General features: G+C 44.0%; 2 protein-coding genes across 5 annotated transcripts in view; one reads left to right on the forward strand and one right to left on the reverse strand.

Moving 5' to 3' along the window:
• kcna7 (potassium voltage-gated channel, shaker-related subfamily, member 7) overlaps positions 1 to 6822 on the forward strand; it is a 10528-nt gene extending 3706 nt beyond the window's left edge. For all 4 annotated transcript variants that reach the window (XM_047161738.2, XM_017492390.3, XM_017492406.3 and 1 more), the window contains exon 3: positions 3246 to 6822. In XM_047161738.2, coding sequence (XP_047017694.1) covers positions 3246 to 4154 — 909 coding nt within the window. In that variant the 3' untranslated portion in view covers positions 4155 to 6822. The remainder of the gene's footprint in view (positions 1 to 3245) is intronic.
• A 4037-nt stretch (positions 6823 to 10859) lies between these two features.
• slc1a9 (solute carrier family 1 member 9) overlaps positions 10860 to 22500 on the reverse strand; it is a 20439-nt gene continuing 8798 nt past the window's right edge. Inside the window, exons 4-10 of the mRNA XM_017492345.3 lie at positions 22411 to 22500; positions 21954 to 22080; positions 19959 to 20192; positions 15901 to 16095; positions 14651 to 14785; positions 13605 to 14070; positions 10860 to 12099 (exon numbers count right to left, since the gene is read on the reverse strand). The exon at positions 22411 to 22500 is cut by the window's right edge and continues 16 nt beyond it. Of these exons, the coding sequence (XP_017347834.1) occupies positions 11890 to 12099; positions 13605 to 14070; positions 14651 to 14785; positions 15901 to 16095; positions 19959 to 20192; positions 21954 to 22080; positions 22411 to 22500 (1457 nt within the window). The 3' untranslated portion in view covers positions 10860 to 11889. The remainder of the gene's footprint in view (positions 12100 to 13604; positions 14071 to 14650; positions 14786 to 15900; positions 16096 to 19958; positions 20193 to 21953; positions 22081 to 22410) is intronic.

A 22500-nucleotide genomic window follows, 5' to 3' on the forward strand; every position in this document is an offset into this window, starting at 1 on the left:
ATCACAGCGTGTTTCTTGAACTTTCTCGAAACTTTAACGTTAGCAAACGAGCAGCAGGTATAGTCTGCGCAGCGTCCTCATTCATTCCTCTGGAGGAATTTCTTTTCACTTACGTCCAATCGGTTCTGACCTTATTATTGTCTTTTTTTTTTTTGAAAATGGTGTTATGTTTGAGCTCGTATTTTTTATTTTGAAGGTTGTTTGCTATTTTATTTAGCTGTTGTTTACGTTTTGTTGTGAGGGGGTGAGGGGGTCGGTACGGGGGGCTTTCCTAATACTTAATACCTGAACATTTGTGTCGTGGTTTTTGTTAATGAAACAGTGTTGTCTTGAATAAAATTACATACAGTAAAAGGGATATAAAAAAAAAATGGCACCCTTTTGCAGTCCGCCCCAAGAATAGAGGTCTTTATGCAGAATAGCTATTTTATAAAAGTAATAAAAGTGTTTAAGAGCATAGTGAAATATTTTCAGACAATAAATACAGACTGTAATCAGGTGATATGTGTGTGTGTGTGTGTGTGTGTGTGTGTGTGTGTCAGTCCCTCCAGGATTTCGTGATTTCGCAATCGCAGAAACGAACGCAAAAGCAAGCAAACGCTACAATACTCGGAGGAGCGTGCGATTTTTAAAAATTACAGTAGATTTTGCGCAGATTTACGCAAGTTTATGTTCGCTGGCACAAATCTCACATGTGGGCAGGGCTTAGTAGTGATTTACTCTCATTGGCTAGTGAGATTTGGATGGACAGCTCCCTGACCAGGAAGTACAGACTATCAGTGGCGTACATTGAGGAGAACGTTCTGGATGCGGTTCTCTGTATAGTTCTAGTGTTTGTACTTTGTAGTGGAAATCACTGACTTTCTTACTGAGTCAGTATATTAGTTCGTAATTAATATTCGAGGTTTGAGTATTCTCATGCGACTGATGGCACGGAGTGTCGTCATCATCGTCATCATCGTCATCATCGACGCCGTCATCCTCCTCCTCAGCTGGACACTCGAGCTGTCGATCCAAATCTCACTAGCCAGTGAGAGTAAATCTGCTGTTAAGCCCCGCCCACACGTGAGGTTTGTGCCAGAATTTGTCACATCTTTATTCTCTCTCTTGAATAAGGCAACAACAATGACAGCAATGACAACAACAACAACAACAACCTGACACTGGAGACTCCTTCCATACACGTTAAATAAACGTCTCCTTACAGAAAACTTCACCACGTCAACGATTTTTAATCCTTTTATGCGGAGCGTCTGCCGAATGCGTCCCTGCGAACGAGCCGTTACTATAGAAACCGTAATGTATCAGAACAAGCGCATTAATGTAAACATGCGCTACTGTCAGAGCCGCTGTTCTAGAGAATTAATCAACACCTGACCACCAATCACATACGTACATGTACATATACATGGCAAAAACTTATGTCAATGCATATCCATACACAGCCATTAGTGCTTGTGAAACGTGTGTGTGTGTGTGTGTGTGTGTGTGTGTGTGTGTGTGTGTGTGTGTGTTCACATTCAGCACATCTCACATCACATCACCTGTTTCAGAGAGAGAGAGAGAGTGTGTGTGTGAGAGAGAGAGAGAGAGAGAGAGTGTGTGTGAGTGTGTGTGTGTGTGTGTGTATGTTCTCATTTCTACGTTGACGTGCTTTGAGGGTTTTCCTTGCTCTATATTTAGCAACCTTAGATCCCTAAGATGTAACCAGAGAACGTGCTCGCCCCCCCCCCCCCCCCCCACCCCCCCTCTCTCTCTCTCTGTCTCTCTCTCTGTCTCTCTCTTCATCGATATTTGGCACAGCAGTTTGGAAACTAAACTGATACAGTAAACGTCTTACGTCTCTCTCTCTCTCTCTCTCTCTCTCTCTCTCACCCACACACACACACACACACACACACACACATTCCGTTTTCCCGCCCCGTTCCCATCTCTTCCAGTTCGTTGCCGTCAATCTCCATGGATCGAGTTTAATGACAAGTCTAAAATAATCTCTGGCCTGCGTGTCCTGGCCTTTGATACACACACACTCACACACACACACACACACACACACACACACACACACACACACACACACACACACACACAGGTTATTCCTGCTAACCTTAATAAAGAAACAATTTCCGTTTTCATTTTTCCCACACATGAGATTGGATGGTGTTTATAGCTGCCATCATGTAAGTGAGAACCGGAACTTCACAGACGTTCCACAACGTTAAATGTAACTATAAATGGATAAAAGTAAGATGAGTCGCGTTCTTTAAGGAATACAAATGGCAAAGCGCTGTGCTATAAGAAGAATACAATGTCAGGACGTGCAGTTATTGGAAAATAGACTCACTTCTTTCCTTCCTTCCTTCCTGTCTTTCTTTCTTTCTTTCTTTCTTTCTTCCTGTCTTTCTTTTTCTTTCTTCCTTTCTTCCTGCCTTCCTTTCTTTCATCCTGTCTTCCTTCCTTCCTTTCTTTCTTTCTTTCATTCTTTCTTGTCTTTCTTTCTTCCTGTCTTTCTTTCTTTCTTTCTTTCTTTCTTTCATTCTTTCTTGTCTTTCTTTCTTTCTTTCTTTCTTTCTTTCTTTCTTCCTTTCTTTCTTTCTTCCTGTCTTTCTTTCTTTCTTTCTTCCTTTCTTGTGTTTCTTTCATTCTTTCTTCCTTTCTTCCTTTCTTCCTGCCTTCCTTTCTTTCTTTCATTCTTTCTTGTCTTTCTTTCTTCCTGTCTTTCTTTCTTCCTGTCTTTCTTTCTTGTCTTTCTTCCTTTCTTCCTGCCTTCCTTTCTTCCATCCTGTCTTCCTTCCTTCCTTCCTTTCTTTCTTTCTTTCTTCCTTTCTTGTCTTTCTTTCATTCTTTCTTCCTTTCTTCCTTCCTTTCTTTCTTTCTTCCTGTCTTTCTTTCTTGTCTTTCTTTCATTCTTTCTTGTCTTTCTTCCTTTCTTCCTGCCTTCCTTTCTTTCATCCTGTCTTCCTTCCTTCCTTCCTTTCTTTCTTTCATTTCTTGTCTTTCTTTCTTTTTTTCCTGTCTTCCTTTCTCTCTTTCTCTCTTTCTTTCTTTCTTTATTTCCCGTCACAGTTTTGCCTAATAGTGGAGTCCTAATTCTCCACTAGACCTGCACCACCTTTTTTTCTCCCCTCCTTTGTTCTGTTCCTTCTTCGCCTCGCTCTGCCCCGTATACACATTTTGCTAAGATGTTCCTAATGAATTGTTCTATTCAGTGCATCTCTCTCTCCCTCTCTCTTTTCTGTCTTCAGCAAATGATGTTCCAGCCGCACCTCTTGGACCCAAACAGCACGGCGCTGATGTCCCAGTTCTCTCCGTTCCAGGATCCCTTCTTCATCGTGGAGACGATGTGCATCTGCTGGTTCTCCTTCGAGCTGCTGATGCGCTTCGCCTCCTCGCCGAGCAAAATGCACTTCTTCAAGGACATGATGAACATCATCGACTTCTTCGCCATCATGCCGTATTTCATCACACTGGGAACGGAGCTAGCCCGGTCCAAAGGTGGCACGCCGGCCATGTCCCTGGCCATCATCCGCGTCATCCGTCTCGTCCGTGTCTTCCGGATCTTCAAGCTGTCGCGCCACTCTAAAGGCTTGCAGATCCTGGGCCAGACGCTGAAGGCCAGCCTGAGGGAGCTGGCACTGCTCATCTTCTTCCTCTTCATCGGCGTGGTGCTCTTCTCCAGCGCCGTCTACTTCGCCGAGGTCGACAGCCCCCACACGTCCTTCACCAGCATCCCCGAGGCCTTCTGGTGGGCCGTTGTGTCCATGACAACGGTCGGGTACGGTGACATGTACCCGGTGACGGTGGGGGGAAAGTTGGTTGGCTCCATGTGTGCCATCGCTGGTGTTCTGACCATCTCGCTTCCTGTTCCTGTCATCGTGTCCAACTTCAGCTACTTCTACCACCGCGAGATGGAGTGTGAGGACAGCCAGGAGTACACACACATCAACACGTCACTGTGGGAGAAAGAGAAGGAGGACAGTGAGGACGAGGACGGGGACGGAGATGATGAGCCGGACTACGCGCCTTTGGAAGGAGGTGTGAGCTGCAGAGGGATTTGTGCGCCGCTGAACGGGACTCTACTCTCTGGATTCTGTGCTGGGGAACAGAGAATGGGCAACGTGTACCGAGGAGAACCGCTCGTCACCCAAGTGTGAAAGAACAGAGAGAGAGAGCGAGAGAGAGAGAGAGAGAGAGAGAGAGAGAGAGAGAGACGGCTTTCCATCCACTCGTTGTAATAATAATTCTAACCCTACGTTTCACACAAGCAAGTGACAAAATTACAAAATTAGGTATGAAGCACTGAAGCAACAAATCCCAACAACTGCCTTAAACGATTCCTCGGACCGATCCAGTGGAGCGCGCGGTCCGACGTTTCTTCGGTTCCTCACTCACAACTTTACTCCCAACCCACAACAAGTCCCCGTTTACTGTTTAACGCACAACTTCAACCACGGTATCACCGTGGTTTCTTACTTTATCCTGTCGTTAAATGTGTACAGAGTTACGAAGTTACGAAGAAAAGAACAAAAAAGCTTGGAAGGACATTGCAGTACGTAGCTAGTACAGTTAGCATGCTTTGCTAATCTAATCTGAAAAAGGAGCTGGTACGAAGCAGAGCCGAGTCGATTAAGATGGAACTCAAACTTCAATGCGTTTAAAGTAAAAAAGTTTTGTAGCTTGTATATTTTGGCTAAACGGCGAACAGGCCACGCCCAGAAGCAACAAACTACCAGAACATTTAGATCCCCTAAGTCGACAGCTTCCTCGGAGAAGCTACACGCACCGATCGTGTTGTTTTAAATGCAAGAATGAACAGAATACTTCGTTATCTTCTCGGATAAGGGCGTGAACAGCACATGTTAGCCGAACACTTCTAACTCGAGATACAAGCTAGCTAGCTAGAAAGTGGACAAATAGACTAAATCTACTTAATTAGCATTAAATTCTTACTGGTGTTTTGGCTTTATTTGTGCTCTTCTGCTTTGTTTTTTTCTTCTTGGCTTCTTCAGAATCTTTTGATGTTAAGTTACATTTAATTTAATTATGTAAAATGTGTAATAAATATGCAAATCACACCACAAGGGGGCGCCCTGGGATCGCCTGATACGTAAACCTTTTTTGCCGAAAGATAGTAAAGTGTGCGTTCTTTTTCCCTTTTTTTTGTTTTGTTTGCGTATCTATTTTAAAAATCGTAGCGCCCCCTGGTGGTCCGGGGCCCTAAGGGACTGCTTATACCACTTATAGCAAGAAACGTCTCTGGCCACGTGTGACTTTCTCTCGTGAATAATCTGAAACGTGGAGGAAAAAATTATTCAAAACAGTATTTATACATGGCTGAGGTGGATAGTTTGGCGTGTACGGGGTAATAAAATCAGATTTATAAATGACGGCAGTGAAATGATGGGATGAATGATGCTGCTGTGAGCGTAAAAAATGAAATTAAAAGGGATTCTCGTCCAAAACCAGCAGCTATGACCTTCCATTTCTTGTTATTTACAAAATAATTCATACGTCCAGTGCTGAACTAAATATGTGAAAGATTTGGATCACTTTATTCAGGGTTAGATTACACGTAACAGTTCTTAGTTTTTCCACTAAATATTTATTTTAACATTTGTGAAACATGTGGATGGAAACAGACCTGACATGATATACATATATATATATATCAGAAACTCTTTCGTCCAGCTGTATGTGAGAAACTTGGATGGAGTGAAAAGAGAAACTGAGAAACTGAGAAATGTCTACAGAGAGACAAACGGAACTGGAACAGGAACAAGACGACGTTACAGGACTCACGCAATCATCACATCGCCGATTTAAAGGAACAGTCCTGGGGGGAGAATGAAAGATACCCATTTTTTTTTTTTTTTGGTTTCAAACAGTCGATCAGCCGGACATTTCCTTCTTTCATTTTTTTTTTGTGCTGTAGCTAATCTAAGTCAATCTCACCCAAACTACTTTCCATTACACCACAGCGCTGCTGAATCCTCGAGTCTGATTGGTCAGAAGGTGTTGAGCTCTGACAGGTTTATATTAAAGGGGTCATACGATGCTTTTTAAAGTTTTTTTTTTAAAGTTCATTATTTTGTTTATTGGGTGTAGTAGAATCGATTAACATGCTTTGATGCTTAAAAAAAACATACTGTTTTCACATTATTGCAGTACCTCAATTCCCAAGCTGCCTGAAACGCTCCGATTGAGTTCCGGTTTGTCCAAAGCCCCTCTTTCTGGGAAAAACCTCAAGCGTGTGCTGGAAATGTAACGTCCCTTAGCGTATTGCCGAGCTTCAGCTTCCAAGGCTTGTAAAGCAATTCTAAGCTTCTAACCAACGCAGTTAGTATTTGGGCGGGATTATGCTAATATTTCAAACAGTGACATAGACGTTTGCGGAAATAATATCCGGACTTCGAACGAGGCGTTTTGGGCGGGTCTGGAGCAGTGTTCTCTCCAGAATAAATCGCTCTGTGGGAGACTCTGCGCTTTGTAACTGCAGATTTAATACATGCACAAACAGATACATTACACATCCCCAAAAAAAGGAGAACATTAAATAGCATCATGTGACCCCTTTAATGCGCTCGTTCTAGTACGTTATCGTTGCTATAGTAACAGCTCCTTCGCAGGGGCTTGCACGCAAACGCTTCGCTAATAAAAACAAAAAAACATGCAACACGTGCGACAGTTGATATAGAGATATAATGCGATGTCTATTATTATTAACGTTTATGGAAGGAGTCTCCAGTGTAGTACAGAGGAGTAACTATAAACGGATTTTTTAAAAAAAGGACGTTATTATCTCACAAACGCAAAAATTCTAATTGGTGGAGCATTGCTGTGATGTAAGTGGAATAAAACACTTTAGGGTCATTAAGGTGGATACAGTTCACTGTTGTTGATTATTTCCCTCTAACTGCACGCCAGGGCATGGAGAAACAGATGTCAGATAGACTTCTGTACAAACAAAACATCTCCTGACTGATCGATGACTGTACAAATGTGCCTTTTCCCCTCCAGACAGTTCCTTTAAACTCTGGCCTTCCACTGTTATTACACACACACACACACACACACACACACAACAATGACAACACATCCAAGACCAGTATATTCATTCACTTTTAAACTATTTATCTATATCTGTGTAACTATTTCTATTTCTATTTCTATTTATGAAGTTGTCTTAATGCTTGGATCTGTGTTGAAATAGCGCTTAAGCAATTTTTACTTGGACTTGAAAGGAAAGAAGTCTGCACGCTAAATACACGAAGGACACTCAGGAGAGCGAGAGAGAGAGAGAGAGAGAGAGAGAGGGGGAGGGGTATCAAGAAATAAGAGGGACAAAGACTTAAACGGAACACAAAATGGCACATAATGTACAATATATCAAGAAAAAGGAAGCTAATGTGATTTCTTTGTACATGTACTGTATGTATGAGAGAGAGAGAGAGTGTGTGTGTGTGCGTGCTTATTCTTTTTAAAAGTTGTATTTATCCTAAGAACCAGTGTGAACCTTATTTACAATGTGTTTAATAATTAATAAAGAGTATTTTCATCATTAAGCGAGACGTTCTGAGGTTCTCTTTTTAAACGGTGCATTATTTTTCTGTCTATGAAAGGATGTAATGTGTCAGGAGTCACACACTGGTCGCGGGACGCCGTCATAGTAAACGAATCAACAACAGTGCGGTGTGATGAAACAGAGTTAGCTTAATAACCAGCCTGAAGGTGATTACTTTCCCGTAACGGAACATCCCGGAAGTAATCGATTCCTCCTACACCACAGCGAATCGCTGTGTTAGATTGCTTGTGAAAGAGATTCTCGTTAGCTTGCAGTGTCCTAAAGCTACCTATAGGAGCAGCGGAATAAACAAACAAACAAACAAATAAACAAGCTGCTAGTGACACGAGTGTCATATTGTTTTCTCAGGAATTTTGATCGGAATTGAGTTAAGCGCGTAAACATTATCAGTGGATCAGTGGAAAATGATTTATTCGTCTATTGAACGTGGTGTTTTATTATTTAAAAAAGTTTTTGTGTATAATAAAAAAACTTTAAAAAAAAAAAAGAAAAAAAAGAAGCAAGTTTCAAATAAGCAGATTTCACGGCGTTTGATGGGTATCCTTGAGCGAGGAAAAAAATGTAAAAAGTCCCTTTTTTGCCATAATCAAGAATTATTATTCTAATTAAAATGGAGTTAATAAGTAACCGATAAAAATTCGTGAGCACTGGAAACGATTTCATGATTGTATATAAATCTTTTTCAAAAACCTGTTTAGCGCTAAATAAATATGTGAGTTACTTTAAAATAATTGCCTCCGTCTTTATGATCAAATAATAAACGATTCCACTTGAGGTGATTTATTCTGTAATCTATCCTGTACTATCATCTAATCTAATTCTTTACGTTCTTCGCCTCACTAAATTATTTCCCGACTCAACGTCCCGAATCGGATTAATCGCCGGCTCGTAATAAGAACACACAGGACGTGTGTGACGTGACGCTACGGCTGATTTCTTTTTAGCCTCGGCTGTAGTTTCATGCAGCCGATCGGTGACAGTCGTGGTAGTCGGGTCTAGATCCGGTTCATTTTCACACGCATCCTTAACACGTGAGTATCAGCGGTGATGAGAAGTGAGAAGGCACGTGTGAAGTATAGCCACGAAACGGCAGGCGACTCCTAGCGTGTGGGACGTTTATTTCGATCCGTCGTGCTTTTGTTTTCAGCATGGAGAGTCTTAACTTACCAGTCTGGATGCCAGAAAAGGAAGAGTGAATGAGAAGAAGAGGGAAAAAAGGAGATAAATGGCTGTAAGAATCAGAAAAAATGTTCAGCTAACTATCATATCAGTGAAGTAGGCTTGCTAACTAAGAATTGCACAAGCTTAGCTTAGCTAGTTGGCGAACATGCATCGTGTATATCTCTCTCTATTGTTTCTTTTTTAAAAACCTACGTAGATCGCCTGAAATCTATAAGAAACACTCGCTCACTTGGTCACGTTCTTACTGAGGAGTTGCCTACTGTATAACGGGCACGTTTAGCTAGCTAACTTCTCATGTTCATGGCTAACGGTATTTAACAGCGACGTCCTCCATGGTGCGATCATCAAATCTTAAAAGTTATAAGCGTAAATTCCTTTCTAGTATGAACGCTCAGAGTTTCAGTGAGATGCATATCGTTGTGTTTGTGTACCGATGAACATCTTTTTCGCCACTGACAGGACGCCAAACCATCAGGATTCTGTAGAGTTATGCCGATTCAATGCAGTGTTATTTGTATAGCGCGTTTTACAATGGACAGAAACGTGTAAACACAGGGTAGAGATTTTAAGCGTGTGCGTTTATCCGTATCGAGCGAGACGGTGGTGACGGTGGTGAGGAAAAACTCTCTGAGATGATATGAGGAAGAAACCTTGAGAGGAACCGGACTCAGAAGGGAACCCGTCCTCGTCTGGGGAACGCCGGATAGTGTGAGAGTAAAAGTTCATTATGGTTTTTATATGAAGTCTGTTTGTTTGCCATTTAAATGCATTAGCTTAGCTCCCTGTCTTTCAGTGCTGATCCACAGTAATACGTAGAGAACATTTTAGCTGATGCCAATCTGATTCCTAAGTAAAATTCTCCAGAGATTTTTCAGTAACCGAGTATCACGTCTATTTCAGCGGCTACTCGGGTGTTTTAGCAGCCATGTTGTGCGCGCATGTCTTTTTGCTTACAAACACCATTGGGGTCTATAGCTAAAAGGCTGGTAAGCATCGGAAATATCCGTTATATTTATATCCATCATGTTCAAGTCCTCATTCGACATCTTACTTAAGCTTCTGTCCTCTTCTGACGTCTTCTGATCTCTAACGTCATCTCTAACGGCTGCGAGAGAGGAATCACGGAGACAAGTGTCTTTACAACCATCTGTCTAGTTCGTCTCCGTCTCTTTCGCTCGCTCCTTCTCTTTCCTCAGATGTCTTTCGGTCTTAAAGCAGATTAAACGCGATGACGTCCGAGCGCTCGGCCGATCCTCCACGCAGGAGTTCTTATTAAAGAGTCAAATGTCCTAACATCAGCTCAGTGTTAAAAAACGAAACACACAAGCGGAACATCTCTGAGTTAATGACGAAGATGAGGAGAGAAGAAAAAACCCAGACAGATGACTTGTGGACGAAGAGGAAACGAAAGGATTCGCGGAGATTTTATTACTTTAGACTTGATCCGAGAAGGGACGAGGAACAAAAGGCATTTCGGAGAGACAGAAAGACATGGGGATATCACAGAGAAACACTCATAATGACAGAGAAATTGCCAATATCCACAGCAGAAAAACTAGCATACACCAAATAATGCGATCTAAAATGATAAATAACTAGCTAACTAACTCAACAAATAAATAAATAAATAAACAAATAAACATCCAATCAACAAATCGAGACAGAAAGAAAGAAAAACCATAGTCGAACAGTACATTGTGAGCTCATCAGATTTATGATTAATGGAAGCAAAACAAAAAGAAAATAATTTAAAGGAAATTTCCATCCATCCATCCCGCTTATCCGTTTCAGGGACACGGGGGAACCTGGAGCCTATCCCAGGGGGCATAAGGCAGGGTACACCCTGGACAGGGTGCCAATCCATCGTACAATCACATACACACTATGGACACTTTGGACACGCCAATCAGCCTACCGTGCATGTCTTTAGACTGGGGAAGGAAACTAGAGTACCCAGAGGAAACCCCCACAGCACGGGGAGAACACGCAGACTCCACACACACAGGGCCACAGTGGGACTCAAACCCCCAACCCTGGCAGTGTGAGGCAAACGTGCTAACCACTAAGCCACCATGCATCCCTAAAGGAATTAAAAAAAAACCCGAAATAAACAGCCTTGCGCTTGGACTGGAGCCTTCCGAGTGTTTCCACCAATACTATACATGTGTAGAAATGCCACTTGTTAGAAAGCATAGCTGAATTAATGAAAGCGTATCACTCTTGGAACGTTCCAAAATTGAAATATCATTATACAATAATTAATCAAAGTCAGAATGGTACAGAGAATGAAGCTGTAGCCTTAGCTTATAAATTTATTTTAAAATTAAAATTTAAAAAAGCCAAAAAATGCTAAAACGACACAGAACCGAACAGCGTATTGACACGTCGGAGCATTTTCCAATCTTCAGCGTATAGCGTACACTGTAGGCTTGCTGTACCGTCCTAAAAACTGGGTCTTGTTTAAAGTTTTATGACGTCTTCTTTTCTTATTGTGTTTGTCCTCGAGCGTGTGCGCTAAGAAACGCCGATCAGCAAAACGTAAATCGCCGATCGCATTCATTTAGCAACGGCTACAAATCTCCATGAAAGCTCACGGAGAGCTTAAAAGAAGGACAAAATGCCGAATAAAATGAAAAACGAAAGAGCACCTGCTAAGTGTAGAGTGTGATAAATCTTCCAGTAATGCAGCTCAGCTACTGCAGCGCTTCTGCTACGCAGTAACTCTTCCTTCTTTTACAGGGCGCCGTTACTTTCGATCGAACGGCTAGTCTCGTTTGTTTTCGTTTACGGATTTGTTCCGCTCCGGGCCCTGAATATGAAACGGCCGTGTTTCAGAAACGGTCGGTTAAACGGGTGCGGAAACGTCATCGGTCTATACAATCGTACGTAAATACGTAAATATACACAAACTCGGGAGTGAAACGTAGGATACGGATGCTTTCGCAAACTAACCAAGACGCCACGTTTCCTGCGCAAACCTTTCTGCGAACAATTTTTACGAATAAAAATGAGTTCGTATACAGTTTGAGGAATGCAGTGAGCAGGTGCTGGAAAGCGTGAGGGACTGTAGTAAACGTGTGGTGAAGATGGTGGGGGCGGACGACGGGAGTGACAGAGCGACTCCCTCAGGGGAGCTCGCAGGGCGGGACGGCGTGACTTCGGTCGTAGGCGGTGTCGTCGCTTTCTTCTCCCTCGCTGCCCTCGTCCATCATCCTCTCTCTCTCTTCGTCTTCCTCCGTCTCACTCTCTCTGCCTTTCTCTCGTCTACGCAGGTTCTCGCTGCCCCTCTCTCGCTCTCGGTGTCTCTCCCTGTGGTCCCGCGGCAGCGTGGACGCCTGAGGAAACCACAAAGGTGGGCGTGGTTACGAACATTTCAATGCTAAACCCTAAGCTACATTTATTTAAAGACATTTACGCTAGTTCTCATGCTTTTTAAAATCAAACTTTCGATTTGAATTCGTGCTTTCATCAAGGGCTTATTGTCAAGTCTGCACTGTTGCTAGGCAACTGGGAAATATGCATGCCAAAAAATAAGCTAGTTTACTACCGAGACTAAAGATTTAGATGAAGCAGAGTTGGTGTTCATTTTCCTTCAACAGATGCGCGTGAAACAAGTTAGTTTGCTATAAATGCTCGTTCTCTCACTAGTCTCTCCTTGACGTTATCAAGACCTAAAAAAAAGCTGTTGCTATAGAAACGACGATGTATCAGAACATGCGCGTTAATACTATAAAACGGAGATTTGCAGCTGCGCTACTGTCAGAGCTGCTGTTCTAGAAAAGCATTTAGTAAATCACGGTTTTCACGATAAGAGTGTCGGATCCAGTAAAACGTTTAAGATCGGAGTCTGATCTCAGCTTCAGATGTGAGCGGTCAGACAACCACGTGATTACGTTAACGGCTGTGTAAACAGTTACACGAATCTGATGCGAATCAGAACTGAAAAGATCTGGTTTCACGTGCTGAGACATCAAAGAACAGACGAGATGCTAATCAGGACGGAAACGAGGTCCGATCTGACCGGCCGAGATTTCAATCTAATCTCAGATGAAAATTAAAATCTCATGAATAAAGTCCGGGGGGAAAAAAAAGCAAAAAACTGACGAGACGTGGTCGTCCGAGCTCAACATTCTCAACATTCTCAACATTCTCCTGAGGGAACGTGAACATAAATGAACCCAGAGCATTATGGGTAGCCCATGGCTGTTTATGGGTACTCACATATATTGCAGTGCATTCTGGGATTAAAAGCGAATGGGATTTTCTCCACTACGTTCTTAGACGCTGAGACAAAATGGCTGACTTTGAAACAACAAAATATTAATACCAAATTGAATTCTTGAATCTGAACGCGTGGATTAATTTTCTATTAAAGCATGCACTTATAGTAATGAGCTTTAATCGTTTCTATGGTAACGGCACGTTCACATGGCCATGCATGGCGCTAAGCCTGATAATAAAAAAACGCATTAATTCCGTGTTGTAATTTCACAAAGAACAACGTTTTCTTTAAGATGTTTATTTAACATTTATGGAAGGAGTCTCCAGTGTCAGACGGAAAGCTTTGACGTTTTCCCTCCTTCCTTTTTAAGTCGTAGGAGGGAGTTTACGCTTCGTTACGGTTTCTAGGTAAGCCACGATTATAATTTTTATTTGTGTGCGTTGTTAACGTCAACGGAGAGAAAAGAGAGCCCGGTGAGTTTATAGCTGCTATAACGTCCGCTCTACAGTAACTGACTCGTCTCTTGGATGTACCACGACGTTAAACGTCACTATAAACGGATAAAAAGTACGATGTGTGAGCAAGTGTGTGTGTTTGGACAACCTTTTCGCTCCTCACCTGGTGGTCATGCGAGGGCAGAGCGCAGTAGGCGTGGTCGGAGCGGCGGTTCAGGAGGCGGGGCGAGTGCGTGCGGTGAGGATGAGGCGAGTGTGAACACACGGACAGAGGCGAGGGCGAGTGGACGGAGCGAGGGGACGGAGAGCGAGCGGAGCGGGTGGAGTGAGAGCGGGAGTGGCTCAGAGACGCAGCAGGGTGGTAGTGGTGCTGCTGCTGTTGGTGCTGTTGGTGCTGCTGGTGGTGGTGGTTGAGTTTGGGGGGCCGGGGGAAGCGAGGGGGCAGTTCTGGGGGGCACATCGGGTCGATCAGGTCTATATCAGTCAGGAGGGGGGGAGGGGGGACAAACTCCTCGTCTGACAGGGGAATGTCGGCGTCGATCTGAGAAAGTTCCGCACGAGACAGGAAGTCGACGATGCCTGCTCCGAAGGAATCGCCCACCACGTTGATGGAGGTCCGCATTCTGTCACTAAATCAATCACACACACACACACACACACACACACACTACGCTTCGACAACAGACTGAGCACACGGTCCCAAGAGTGTACGTTAACATAAAAACATAAAAAGAATGATCGGACAGTGATACAGTTTCGTCTCCGTGAATACGCCGAAAGTTCTGATAATAAATTTGACGAAAATCTAAAAGACAAAATAAAAATGGGTTAAGTAAAAATAGAACGTGAGGCGAATAACGCGTTCCGGAATCTGCCGTTTTTGGGGAAAGTAATCACCTTTCCATCGCCGATTATTTTCCGACAGCAGCACAACACGTCTAGATGGACTTTATGGTACTGAGAATGGGTTTGAACGCTGTAAGGGGCCGCGTTCGGCCCCGAGCCGTGACGTAGTTAAGCCTGGTGTAAATCCTCACAAATTACAGCTGACAGTCTGCACTTTACTCTAGTGCTTAGTGTTTCCTTTCAGCTCCAGCGTGCATGAGTACAGAGAATAAAAGAGCAAACAACCATGTCAGTGTCTGATTACATCAGGAAACACACACACACACACACACACACACACACACACACACACAGTGGACTCACAGCAGCCAGTCGACGGCCACCAGCAGGCTGATGTCCTGTGTCGGGAGACCCACTGCGGTGAGGATGAGCAGCATGGTGACCAGACCAGCACTGGGAATACTGGCAGCTCCTACACTCGCCAGAGTGGCCGTCATGCTGCACCGCCCCGTGATGTCATCATCATGCGACAGGAGGAAGAGAGACATGGTGAAGGTAACAGCTTTAGAGGAGTACAGTATGATACGAGCAATGTGTGTCACCGCTGTTATAGGAAAATAATCAGTGACGGGACGGTGAGTTAGCGTCGCCGCTCAGAGTTGATTATTTTCCTGTAACAGCATGTCCCCAAGTGTTTTATTCCTCTTACACCACAGTCATTTCTCACCCATTACAGTTCTTTATTGTTTCATTTCTTAAAGAATTACATGTTTTATCCGTTTATAGTCACTCGTGGACGGTCCATCTTGTGGAAAATTCACAGGTTAAATACTTCCTGTTCCTGTCGTTTCATCACCAGCCTCTGTTTCTCTCTCTCTCACTCTCACTCTCTCTCTCTCTCTCTCTCGAACTGGGAATAAAAAACCCGCAAAGAAGCGTAAACTCCTCTGTCCCGAAGATGTCGGAAAACTTCAAGCGTCAGCTTTTACCTCCGACTGTTACAAAGCGCTGACACTGGAGGCTCCTTCCGTACACGTAGGAACAGGAAAGATCTCCTCACGTTTTTCACCCATTTACGTGGAGCGCCCGCCGCACGATTCCCTGCGGATGAGCTGTTACTATGGAAACCATACCGTTTTAGAAGGAGCGCATTAACATAAAGCTGCGCCGCCGATTGAGAAAACTAATCGACGCCTCCCGGCCGATCACGATCCAGAACTGGACAGCGCCGTGGTGTATAGAGGAATAAAATCTAGAACTCGGGTTTCAAATGCCTTGAGGAGTTCAACTGGAAAATCCTCACTACTGACTGAATATCTGAAATACTAAAGTCGACAGAGATATCCCAATAAACGTTCGATTCGATGATATAAAAAACGATATAAAAGCTGAGGGTTGTGCGTAAACTTGTACGCCAGACTATTCAACTGTGTTAAACATCCATAAAACCAAATGCTTGAAGGGAAGTGTTTCATTCGAGAGCTTTTAATAGCAGTAGTTAAAACTGTATAAAAATATCCTCTTCACGGGAGTTTACGACGTGTTTATAGGCTATAAACCAAATATAAACGTTATTCAGTGTGCCTCGTAGATCCCGTCAGGGCGATACCGACCTCACGGTGGCGATCTGTCCTCCGTCCAGCTCGATGCCGTTCATCTGGGCGATGAAAATAGCCGCCACAGCCTCGTAAAGCGCCGTGCCATCCATGTTTATGGTGGCGCCGATGGGCAACACGAACCGGGTGACCCGCTTGTCGATCTTCAGGTTCTCCTCCAGACAGCGGAAGGTCACCGGCAACGTTCCAGCGCTGGGACGAGAGAAAAGCCGTGTGTGTGTGTGTGTGTGTGTGTGTGTGTGTGTGTGTGTGTGTGTGGGTGGGTGTGTGTGTGGGTGGTGCGAGTGAGAATAAGATGAAATTAAGTGTCACTTATCCAAATTTACTGATTTCATTATCTTTTACAAAGAACAATCAGATGGAAACCAGAACACAGGCAGATGGAAGAATTTGGCAGGATGGATTAAGTTGATGAACTGCAGATTTATTCACCCCCCCCCACCCCCCCACCCCCCACCCCCCCCCCTACAATATAACCATTACACAATATAAAGTGTGTTAAAGCTTTGAAACCCAGAGACTCAAAGACGTTTGTTCTTTCGAATTCAAAACGGTTTCCTCCGCAACACTGAGCGACAAGTCAGGCGTGACCGAGTTTCCCCGAATAATTTCGAACACGTTCAGGAAGCAAGGAAATTGTTGTACTAAAGAGGATTCTGTGGCCAAACTGAATGGATATGTATATGGATTGATATGGATATGGATGGATATGGATGGATATGGATGGATATGTATATGGATGGATATGGATGGAGATGGATATGTATATGGATGGATATGTATATGGATGGATATGGATGGATATGGATGGATATGTATATGGATGGATATGGATGGATATGTATATGGATGGATATGGATATGGATGGATATGGATGGAGATGGATATGTATATGGATGGATATGGATATGGATGGATATGGATATGGATGGATATGGATGGAGATGGATATGGATATGGATGGATATGGATATGGATGGATATGTATATGGATGGATATGGATATGGATGGAGATGGATATGGATGGATATGTATATGGATGGATATGGATGGATATGGATGGATATGTATATGGATGGATATGTATATGGATGGATATGGATGGATATGTATATGGATGGATATGGATGGATATGTATATGGATGGATATGGATGGAGATGGATATGTATATGGATGGATATTTATATGGATGGATATGGATATGGATGGATATGGATATGGATGGATATGGATGGATATGTATAAACTGGACTGGATTCCCGGAAGCGGTAAGAAGAAAAGAACGGATGTAACGGACAAACCGAACGGACAAACCGAAGGGGCCCTGTTACTATCGAGAGCTTTGCTTACTCGTATTTCGTACAGCGTGACACGGCTGTGTGGGTGTTGTTGGAATTTCCGCTGACGTCATAACAATGATTAAAAAGTCAGCGTGAACATCCGGCGAGGATTTTATTTAGCGTCGGGCGATCGTTAAACATCGCGACTGGCTAATAGTATACAAGTCTATTTAATACACAGCCCGAGATTAGCCCTTGGCGTCTAAAACCAAATATAATACGTGGCGTGGACAAGTTTGAGTCGACAGCTGAGGAAAATCTGATCTGTACAAGCAGTGACTTAGATTCAAAATATGGAATGAGCCGGTAAGATTAGACGTTTATTCATGAAGTAACTGGCTACATTTACATTTATTCGTTTATTCATTTAGCAGACGCTTTTATTCAAATGAGGAAATACAAGCAAAGCGATATGTCAAGCGGAGAACAATACGAGTAGTGCTACAGTACGGGATTTATAATTGAGTTCTAGAGAAGCAGAGTCGAGGTGTAAGAGCCAGAGTAAGTTTATTTTTTAAATAATGTTGGGTTGGTGTTTTAGGAGTTGGTGAGGTGTTCACGGAAGAGGAGGGTCTTTAGCTGTTTTTTGAAGATGGTGGGAGATTCTGCGGCCCGGATTGAGGTCGGAAGTTGATTCCAGCACTGAGGAACACAGTGTGAAGGTTCTGGAAAGGGATCTTGAGCCACGCTGAGTAGGCACTACTAAACCGATCGCAGATCGCGTGAGGGAGAGTTGGTTTGCTTCTTTGGTTTTTCACAGGAGATAGAAGACGACTAACTTGCTGATGTGTTTTCTGACTCTGTTTGGCACGCTGTGATAAAGGTGTTTAAAATACAACGATTAAAGGACATGGAGGAAATTCAGAAGAAGATGAGAGCGAGAGAGAGAGACAGTGAGAGAGAGAGAGAGAGAGAGAGAGCGAAAGAGAGCGAGAGAGTGATAGAATGAGAGAGAGAGAGAGCGAAAGGGAGAGAGAGTGAGAGAGAGCGTGAGAGAGAGAGAGGGAGAGAGAGAGCAAGCAACAGAGAGAGGGAGAGAGAGAGAGAGAGCAAGAGAGAGAGAGAGCGAAAGAGAGAGAGGGAGAGAGAGAGAAAGGGAGCGAGACAGAGAAAGAGAGAGAGAGCGAAAGAGAGAGAGTGAGCAACAGAGAGAGAGAGCGAGAGAGAGAGAGAGCGAGAGAGAGAGAGAGAGAGAGCGAAAGAGAGAGAGGGAGAGAGAGAGAAAGGGAGCGAGACAGAGAAAGAGAGAGAGAGCGAGAGAGAGAGAGAGCGAAAGAGAGAGAGAGGGCGAAAGAGAGAGAGAGAGAGCGAGAGAGAAAGGGAGTGAGACAGAGAAAGAGAGAGAGAGCGAGAGAGAGCGAGAGAGAGAGAGAGAGAGCGAAAGAGAGAGAGATAGCGATAGAGAGAGAGAGAGCGAGAGAGAAAGGGAGCGAGACAGAGAAAGAGAGAGAGAGCGAAAGAGAGAGAGTGAGAGAGAGTGAAAGAGAAAGAGAGAGAGCGAGGGGGGGGTTCATAGCCGGAGTTCACAGGTATATACAGCCAGATGTTCTAAATTTCTGCTCGGCTCTGGAACCTACATCAAACTCCTCAGTTGATGGAAAGAGCACAAGAGCGTGACGTCTGTGTCTGAGTGTAATTTCCAGCCAACACTAAAAGCCTAACGTTATTTACGAGGCAGATTTAAGGACCGATCATTTCCCATGCCGCTCTTCCACGCTGGCCTCGATTACAAATAGCTCCAACCTCCAGTGACGGGTCAGTCTGAGGTCGGGCTCGATCAAACGTCAGAAGTTATGACTGCATTTAGAAACAGTTTAAAAGTGCAAATCGTCTGGTTATTTATGTATGTATGCATGTATGTATGTATTTATTTATTTATTTATTTATTTAATACTACTGATAAATATCCTGGAAAATATCTGGAATGTGATGAAAGAAAACGTTCGTCCGCACGAGCGTGTCACGTGGCCGAGAGAACCCTTTTGTCATGGTACTTGATTGTGTATGTACACGGGCCTCCTGTCAGTCCTTTTATAGACACTCCCCTTCACTCCGCCCCCATTTCAAAAATGGCTGAAATCGTCAAGCGCCCAGTGCGTCCGGATCATTTTCCCCGTGAGCAAGCGAAATGCACTTAAACACTGCAATAAAAGCCTGCCGGCGTTTTTCCAAGATGGAGCACTTTATTACTGATGAAGGGGGTGAGACTGGATGTTTTTTCATTACAAAGAAAAAAAAAAAACAGGACAGCAAAGGCGCATGAGCTGAATTTCCTGCGTTCATAGCGTTATAACTTGGCTATCGAGCTGTTGAATGGCCGAGTGCACTTGGAAGTGAAAGTCATGACAGTCCTTTTGCTTGCTAATGCTAAGTGTATTTGAACTCTATAATGCACGTTCCGGGGGCGGAGCTTTGCGTACATGGGTGGGAATGGAGGGAGGTAAAACTATGTACCTATAAAGTGACATTTATTTTTACACTGAAAGTGTAAAGAACTATCGGTCAAGTTCTTTGTGCAATGAATGAATATGTAATTATTCATTTTTAAATCCTGCAGTCTTACAGTGCCCCCTGCTGGCTCGGAGGCTCCTAAGCATCTGGTTATACTGCTTAGAGCGCGAATGAATTTTCTCCACTATGCATTCGGACATGACTGGGGAAAAAAGTGCACTACGTAGTGAGGACGAGACGAAAAAGCGTGAGACGCTTACCTGCTGGCTGTTCCGAGTGCCGTGATCCAGGCCTGGAAGATCCCGGAATAAAAGGTGAACGGGTTTTTCCGTGTCACGCAGAAGAATATGAGGGGCAGGATGATTCCACCGTGGATGATGAGGCCAACAATCACTGTCACCATGTACATGCCGAGCTGCTGGGCCATGGCCTCCAGGTCACCGATGGCGGCGATCTTTCCACAGATCAGAGAGGCGATGCCGATCGGAGAGTACCTAAGACCACCACGGGGGCATCAGAACGTGACACTGGTGGGTCTTAACCCCCATTTAACCCCCATCATTCCACTCAACCCATTTCTTTCAGAATTCTCATTTCAGAAAATTCTTTTTCAGAAAATTCCTCAGTAAACAGTTTAAAGTGGCAAAAATGAACCAGATACTATATATACAAATACTTTTCACGAGACCAAAGAAACAATTAGTGTTCCCATAATGCATTGTGAGTCAATCAGCTGATTTCCAAAGAGATAGTTTTCATTCACTCTCAGACTTTTTTCTACAGTACCAACGTTGTTGTCGTTTAGACTTCACTTCAAATATTATTAGTATCTCAGCGTAACTACAGGTTTCCATGGTTACAACACGGTCTCTGAGCGAAGCAGCGTCGGCGTGAAGGGAATCAGACGATCAGACTCGCTCTGGGATGAAGTGAGCGATTCGCAGTATGGCTGCTCGTCTCGTGGTGTCTGGAGATGGACTGAAATCCAGAAGGATTAAACGGTACGAGGAGCTCGTGTTTGTATCTGGGGGATTCTTCCCAGCGCAGGCCTGCGTTCAGTCAGGATCTGCGTGGCGTGACGTTTCCGACATGCGGTTCAAAGGTCACGTCTGTGTATTACGCATGGTGTTCTTTACGTGGCCTGTGCTGTATAGTATACTGTACACTCGTTAAATGGGACCCCGGTGTGGAACCGGCCAGTCTGGGTTTTCTCAGTTCTAATTGTGGAGCTCGGAGTGTGTGTTTCGTGTTTCATCATGAGTCCAGCTCTCGAGGCTTTATCACTATCGGTTGTTTATGCGTTCCAGCTCGCAGGTCGGCACGGATCGGGTTGGCGTCGTGTCAAGGCAAGGTTCAAGTGAGGCCGTGTGCGTTACGTCCTGGAACACATTCATACTTTTCCCTCGACGCTCGCGGGCTCCTGACCTGCCGACTGCCATCATCATCGTCAACATCATCACGGATATTCTTTCTCTCCTCCTTTCTTTCGTTTCTCTCTAGTTGTATCTAGAATCATTTCCCAATGACATCTCGGTAAAAGTCTTCATCTGCGACGTCACTCTTCATTACAAGTCTCGCATTATTCGTGGTTTATAAACGACAGACCTAACAGGTTTTGAAAACGCAGCCTCCCACGCGTAATGTCGGTTTTTAAGACAAAAATTTCTCTTCCGTTTTTTTGTCACAAAAGCACGCACGCTGGACGACCGCGAACAGACGCCCGTAATCTCGATATGTTATCCTAGAGAGTCATGTGACATCAATGAGGAAGTGGTCAGGCCGTTGGAGTTCTGATAAGAAGGTCAGGAGTTCAGATCCCAGCGCTACCAAGCTGCCACTGCTGGGCCCCTGAGCAAGGCCCTTAACCCCATAGCTCCTCAGTTGTATAAAAAAAAAAACAACATTGGACGTCTGCCAAATAAATGCATGACCACCACTGAGCAGATAAATAAAAAGACCGAGTTGGATCCATTGGGTTTATGCGCACACAAGAAGCATACGAGCACGCTTAAAATTCCCCAAATTCCCCAGCATTTTCTTCAAAGGGAATAAAACTCATAACCTGGGGTTAGAACCCACACGAGATTTGTTGAAACCAGCTGTCCAGAAGTGATTGGATTCAGGGAAAGAAAACCACCGACTTGTATTTGAAACTCCGTTGCCACATTTTTATCTGTCCAGCTGCTTCAGATTAGAGACAAAGTGTCTGGCACCGACACACACACACACACACACACACACACACACACACTGACCACATGATCATCGACACCATCTTCATGATGATCTCGTTCAGGACGTTGAAGAACTCGGACATGATCTTTCCCCTCTCGCCCATTTTGCCCATGCAGATCCCGAACGTGATGAAGAAGCCGATCAAACCTGGAAAAAACCCCCAAGGAAAGATATTACATCAGCAGCAGCCATGTTTCACCTGAGTTTAGTGTTCAGTTGAAATGTTTTTTTGTTTTGTTTTTTGACAACGTTTCCGGACAGTAACGAGGTTCAGCTCAGTGCACAAGTGGCAGGTTTCCATACACGAGTCTCCCTTAAATATCCTTACAAAAATATCAGGAAACCGGCGCAAAGCACGTCCATTCATCAACGTGAAACGCTCGACAGGAACGGTAAACAGTAATCAGCGTGAATCACGTTACAGGCTGATTAAATGTACACGATTAGCAGTGTTTACGCAGGAGTGACGCTTCTTACCCAGAACGTTCATCCCCCACTTGAACTCCAGCTCCTTCCTGTTGACAGAAACGGGCTCGCTCCGGTTGCTGACCGCCACGGAGACTTTCT

Source organism: Ictalurus punctatus, chromosome 2, assembly GCF_001660625.3.
Source record: "Ictalurus punctatus breed USDA103 chromosome 2, Coco_2.0, whole genome shotgun sequence".
NCBI classification, from domain to species: domain Eukaryota; kingdom Metazoa; phylum Chordata; class Actinopteri; order Siluriformes; family Ictaluridae; genus Ictalurus; species Ictalurus punctatus.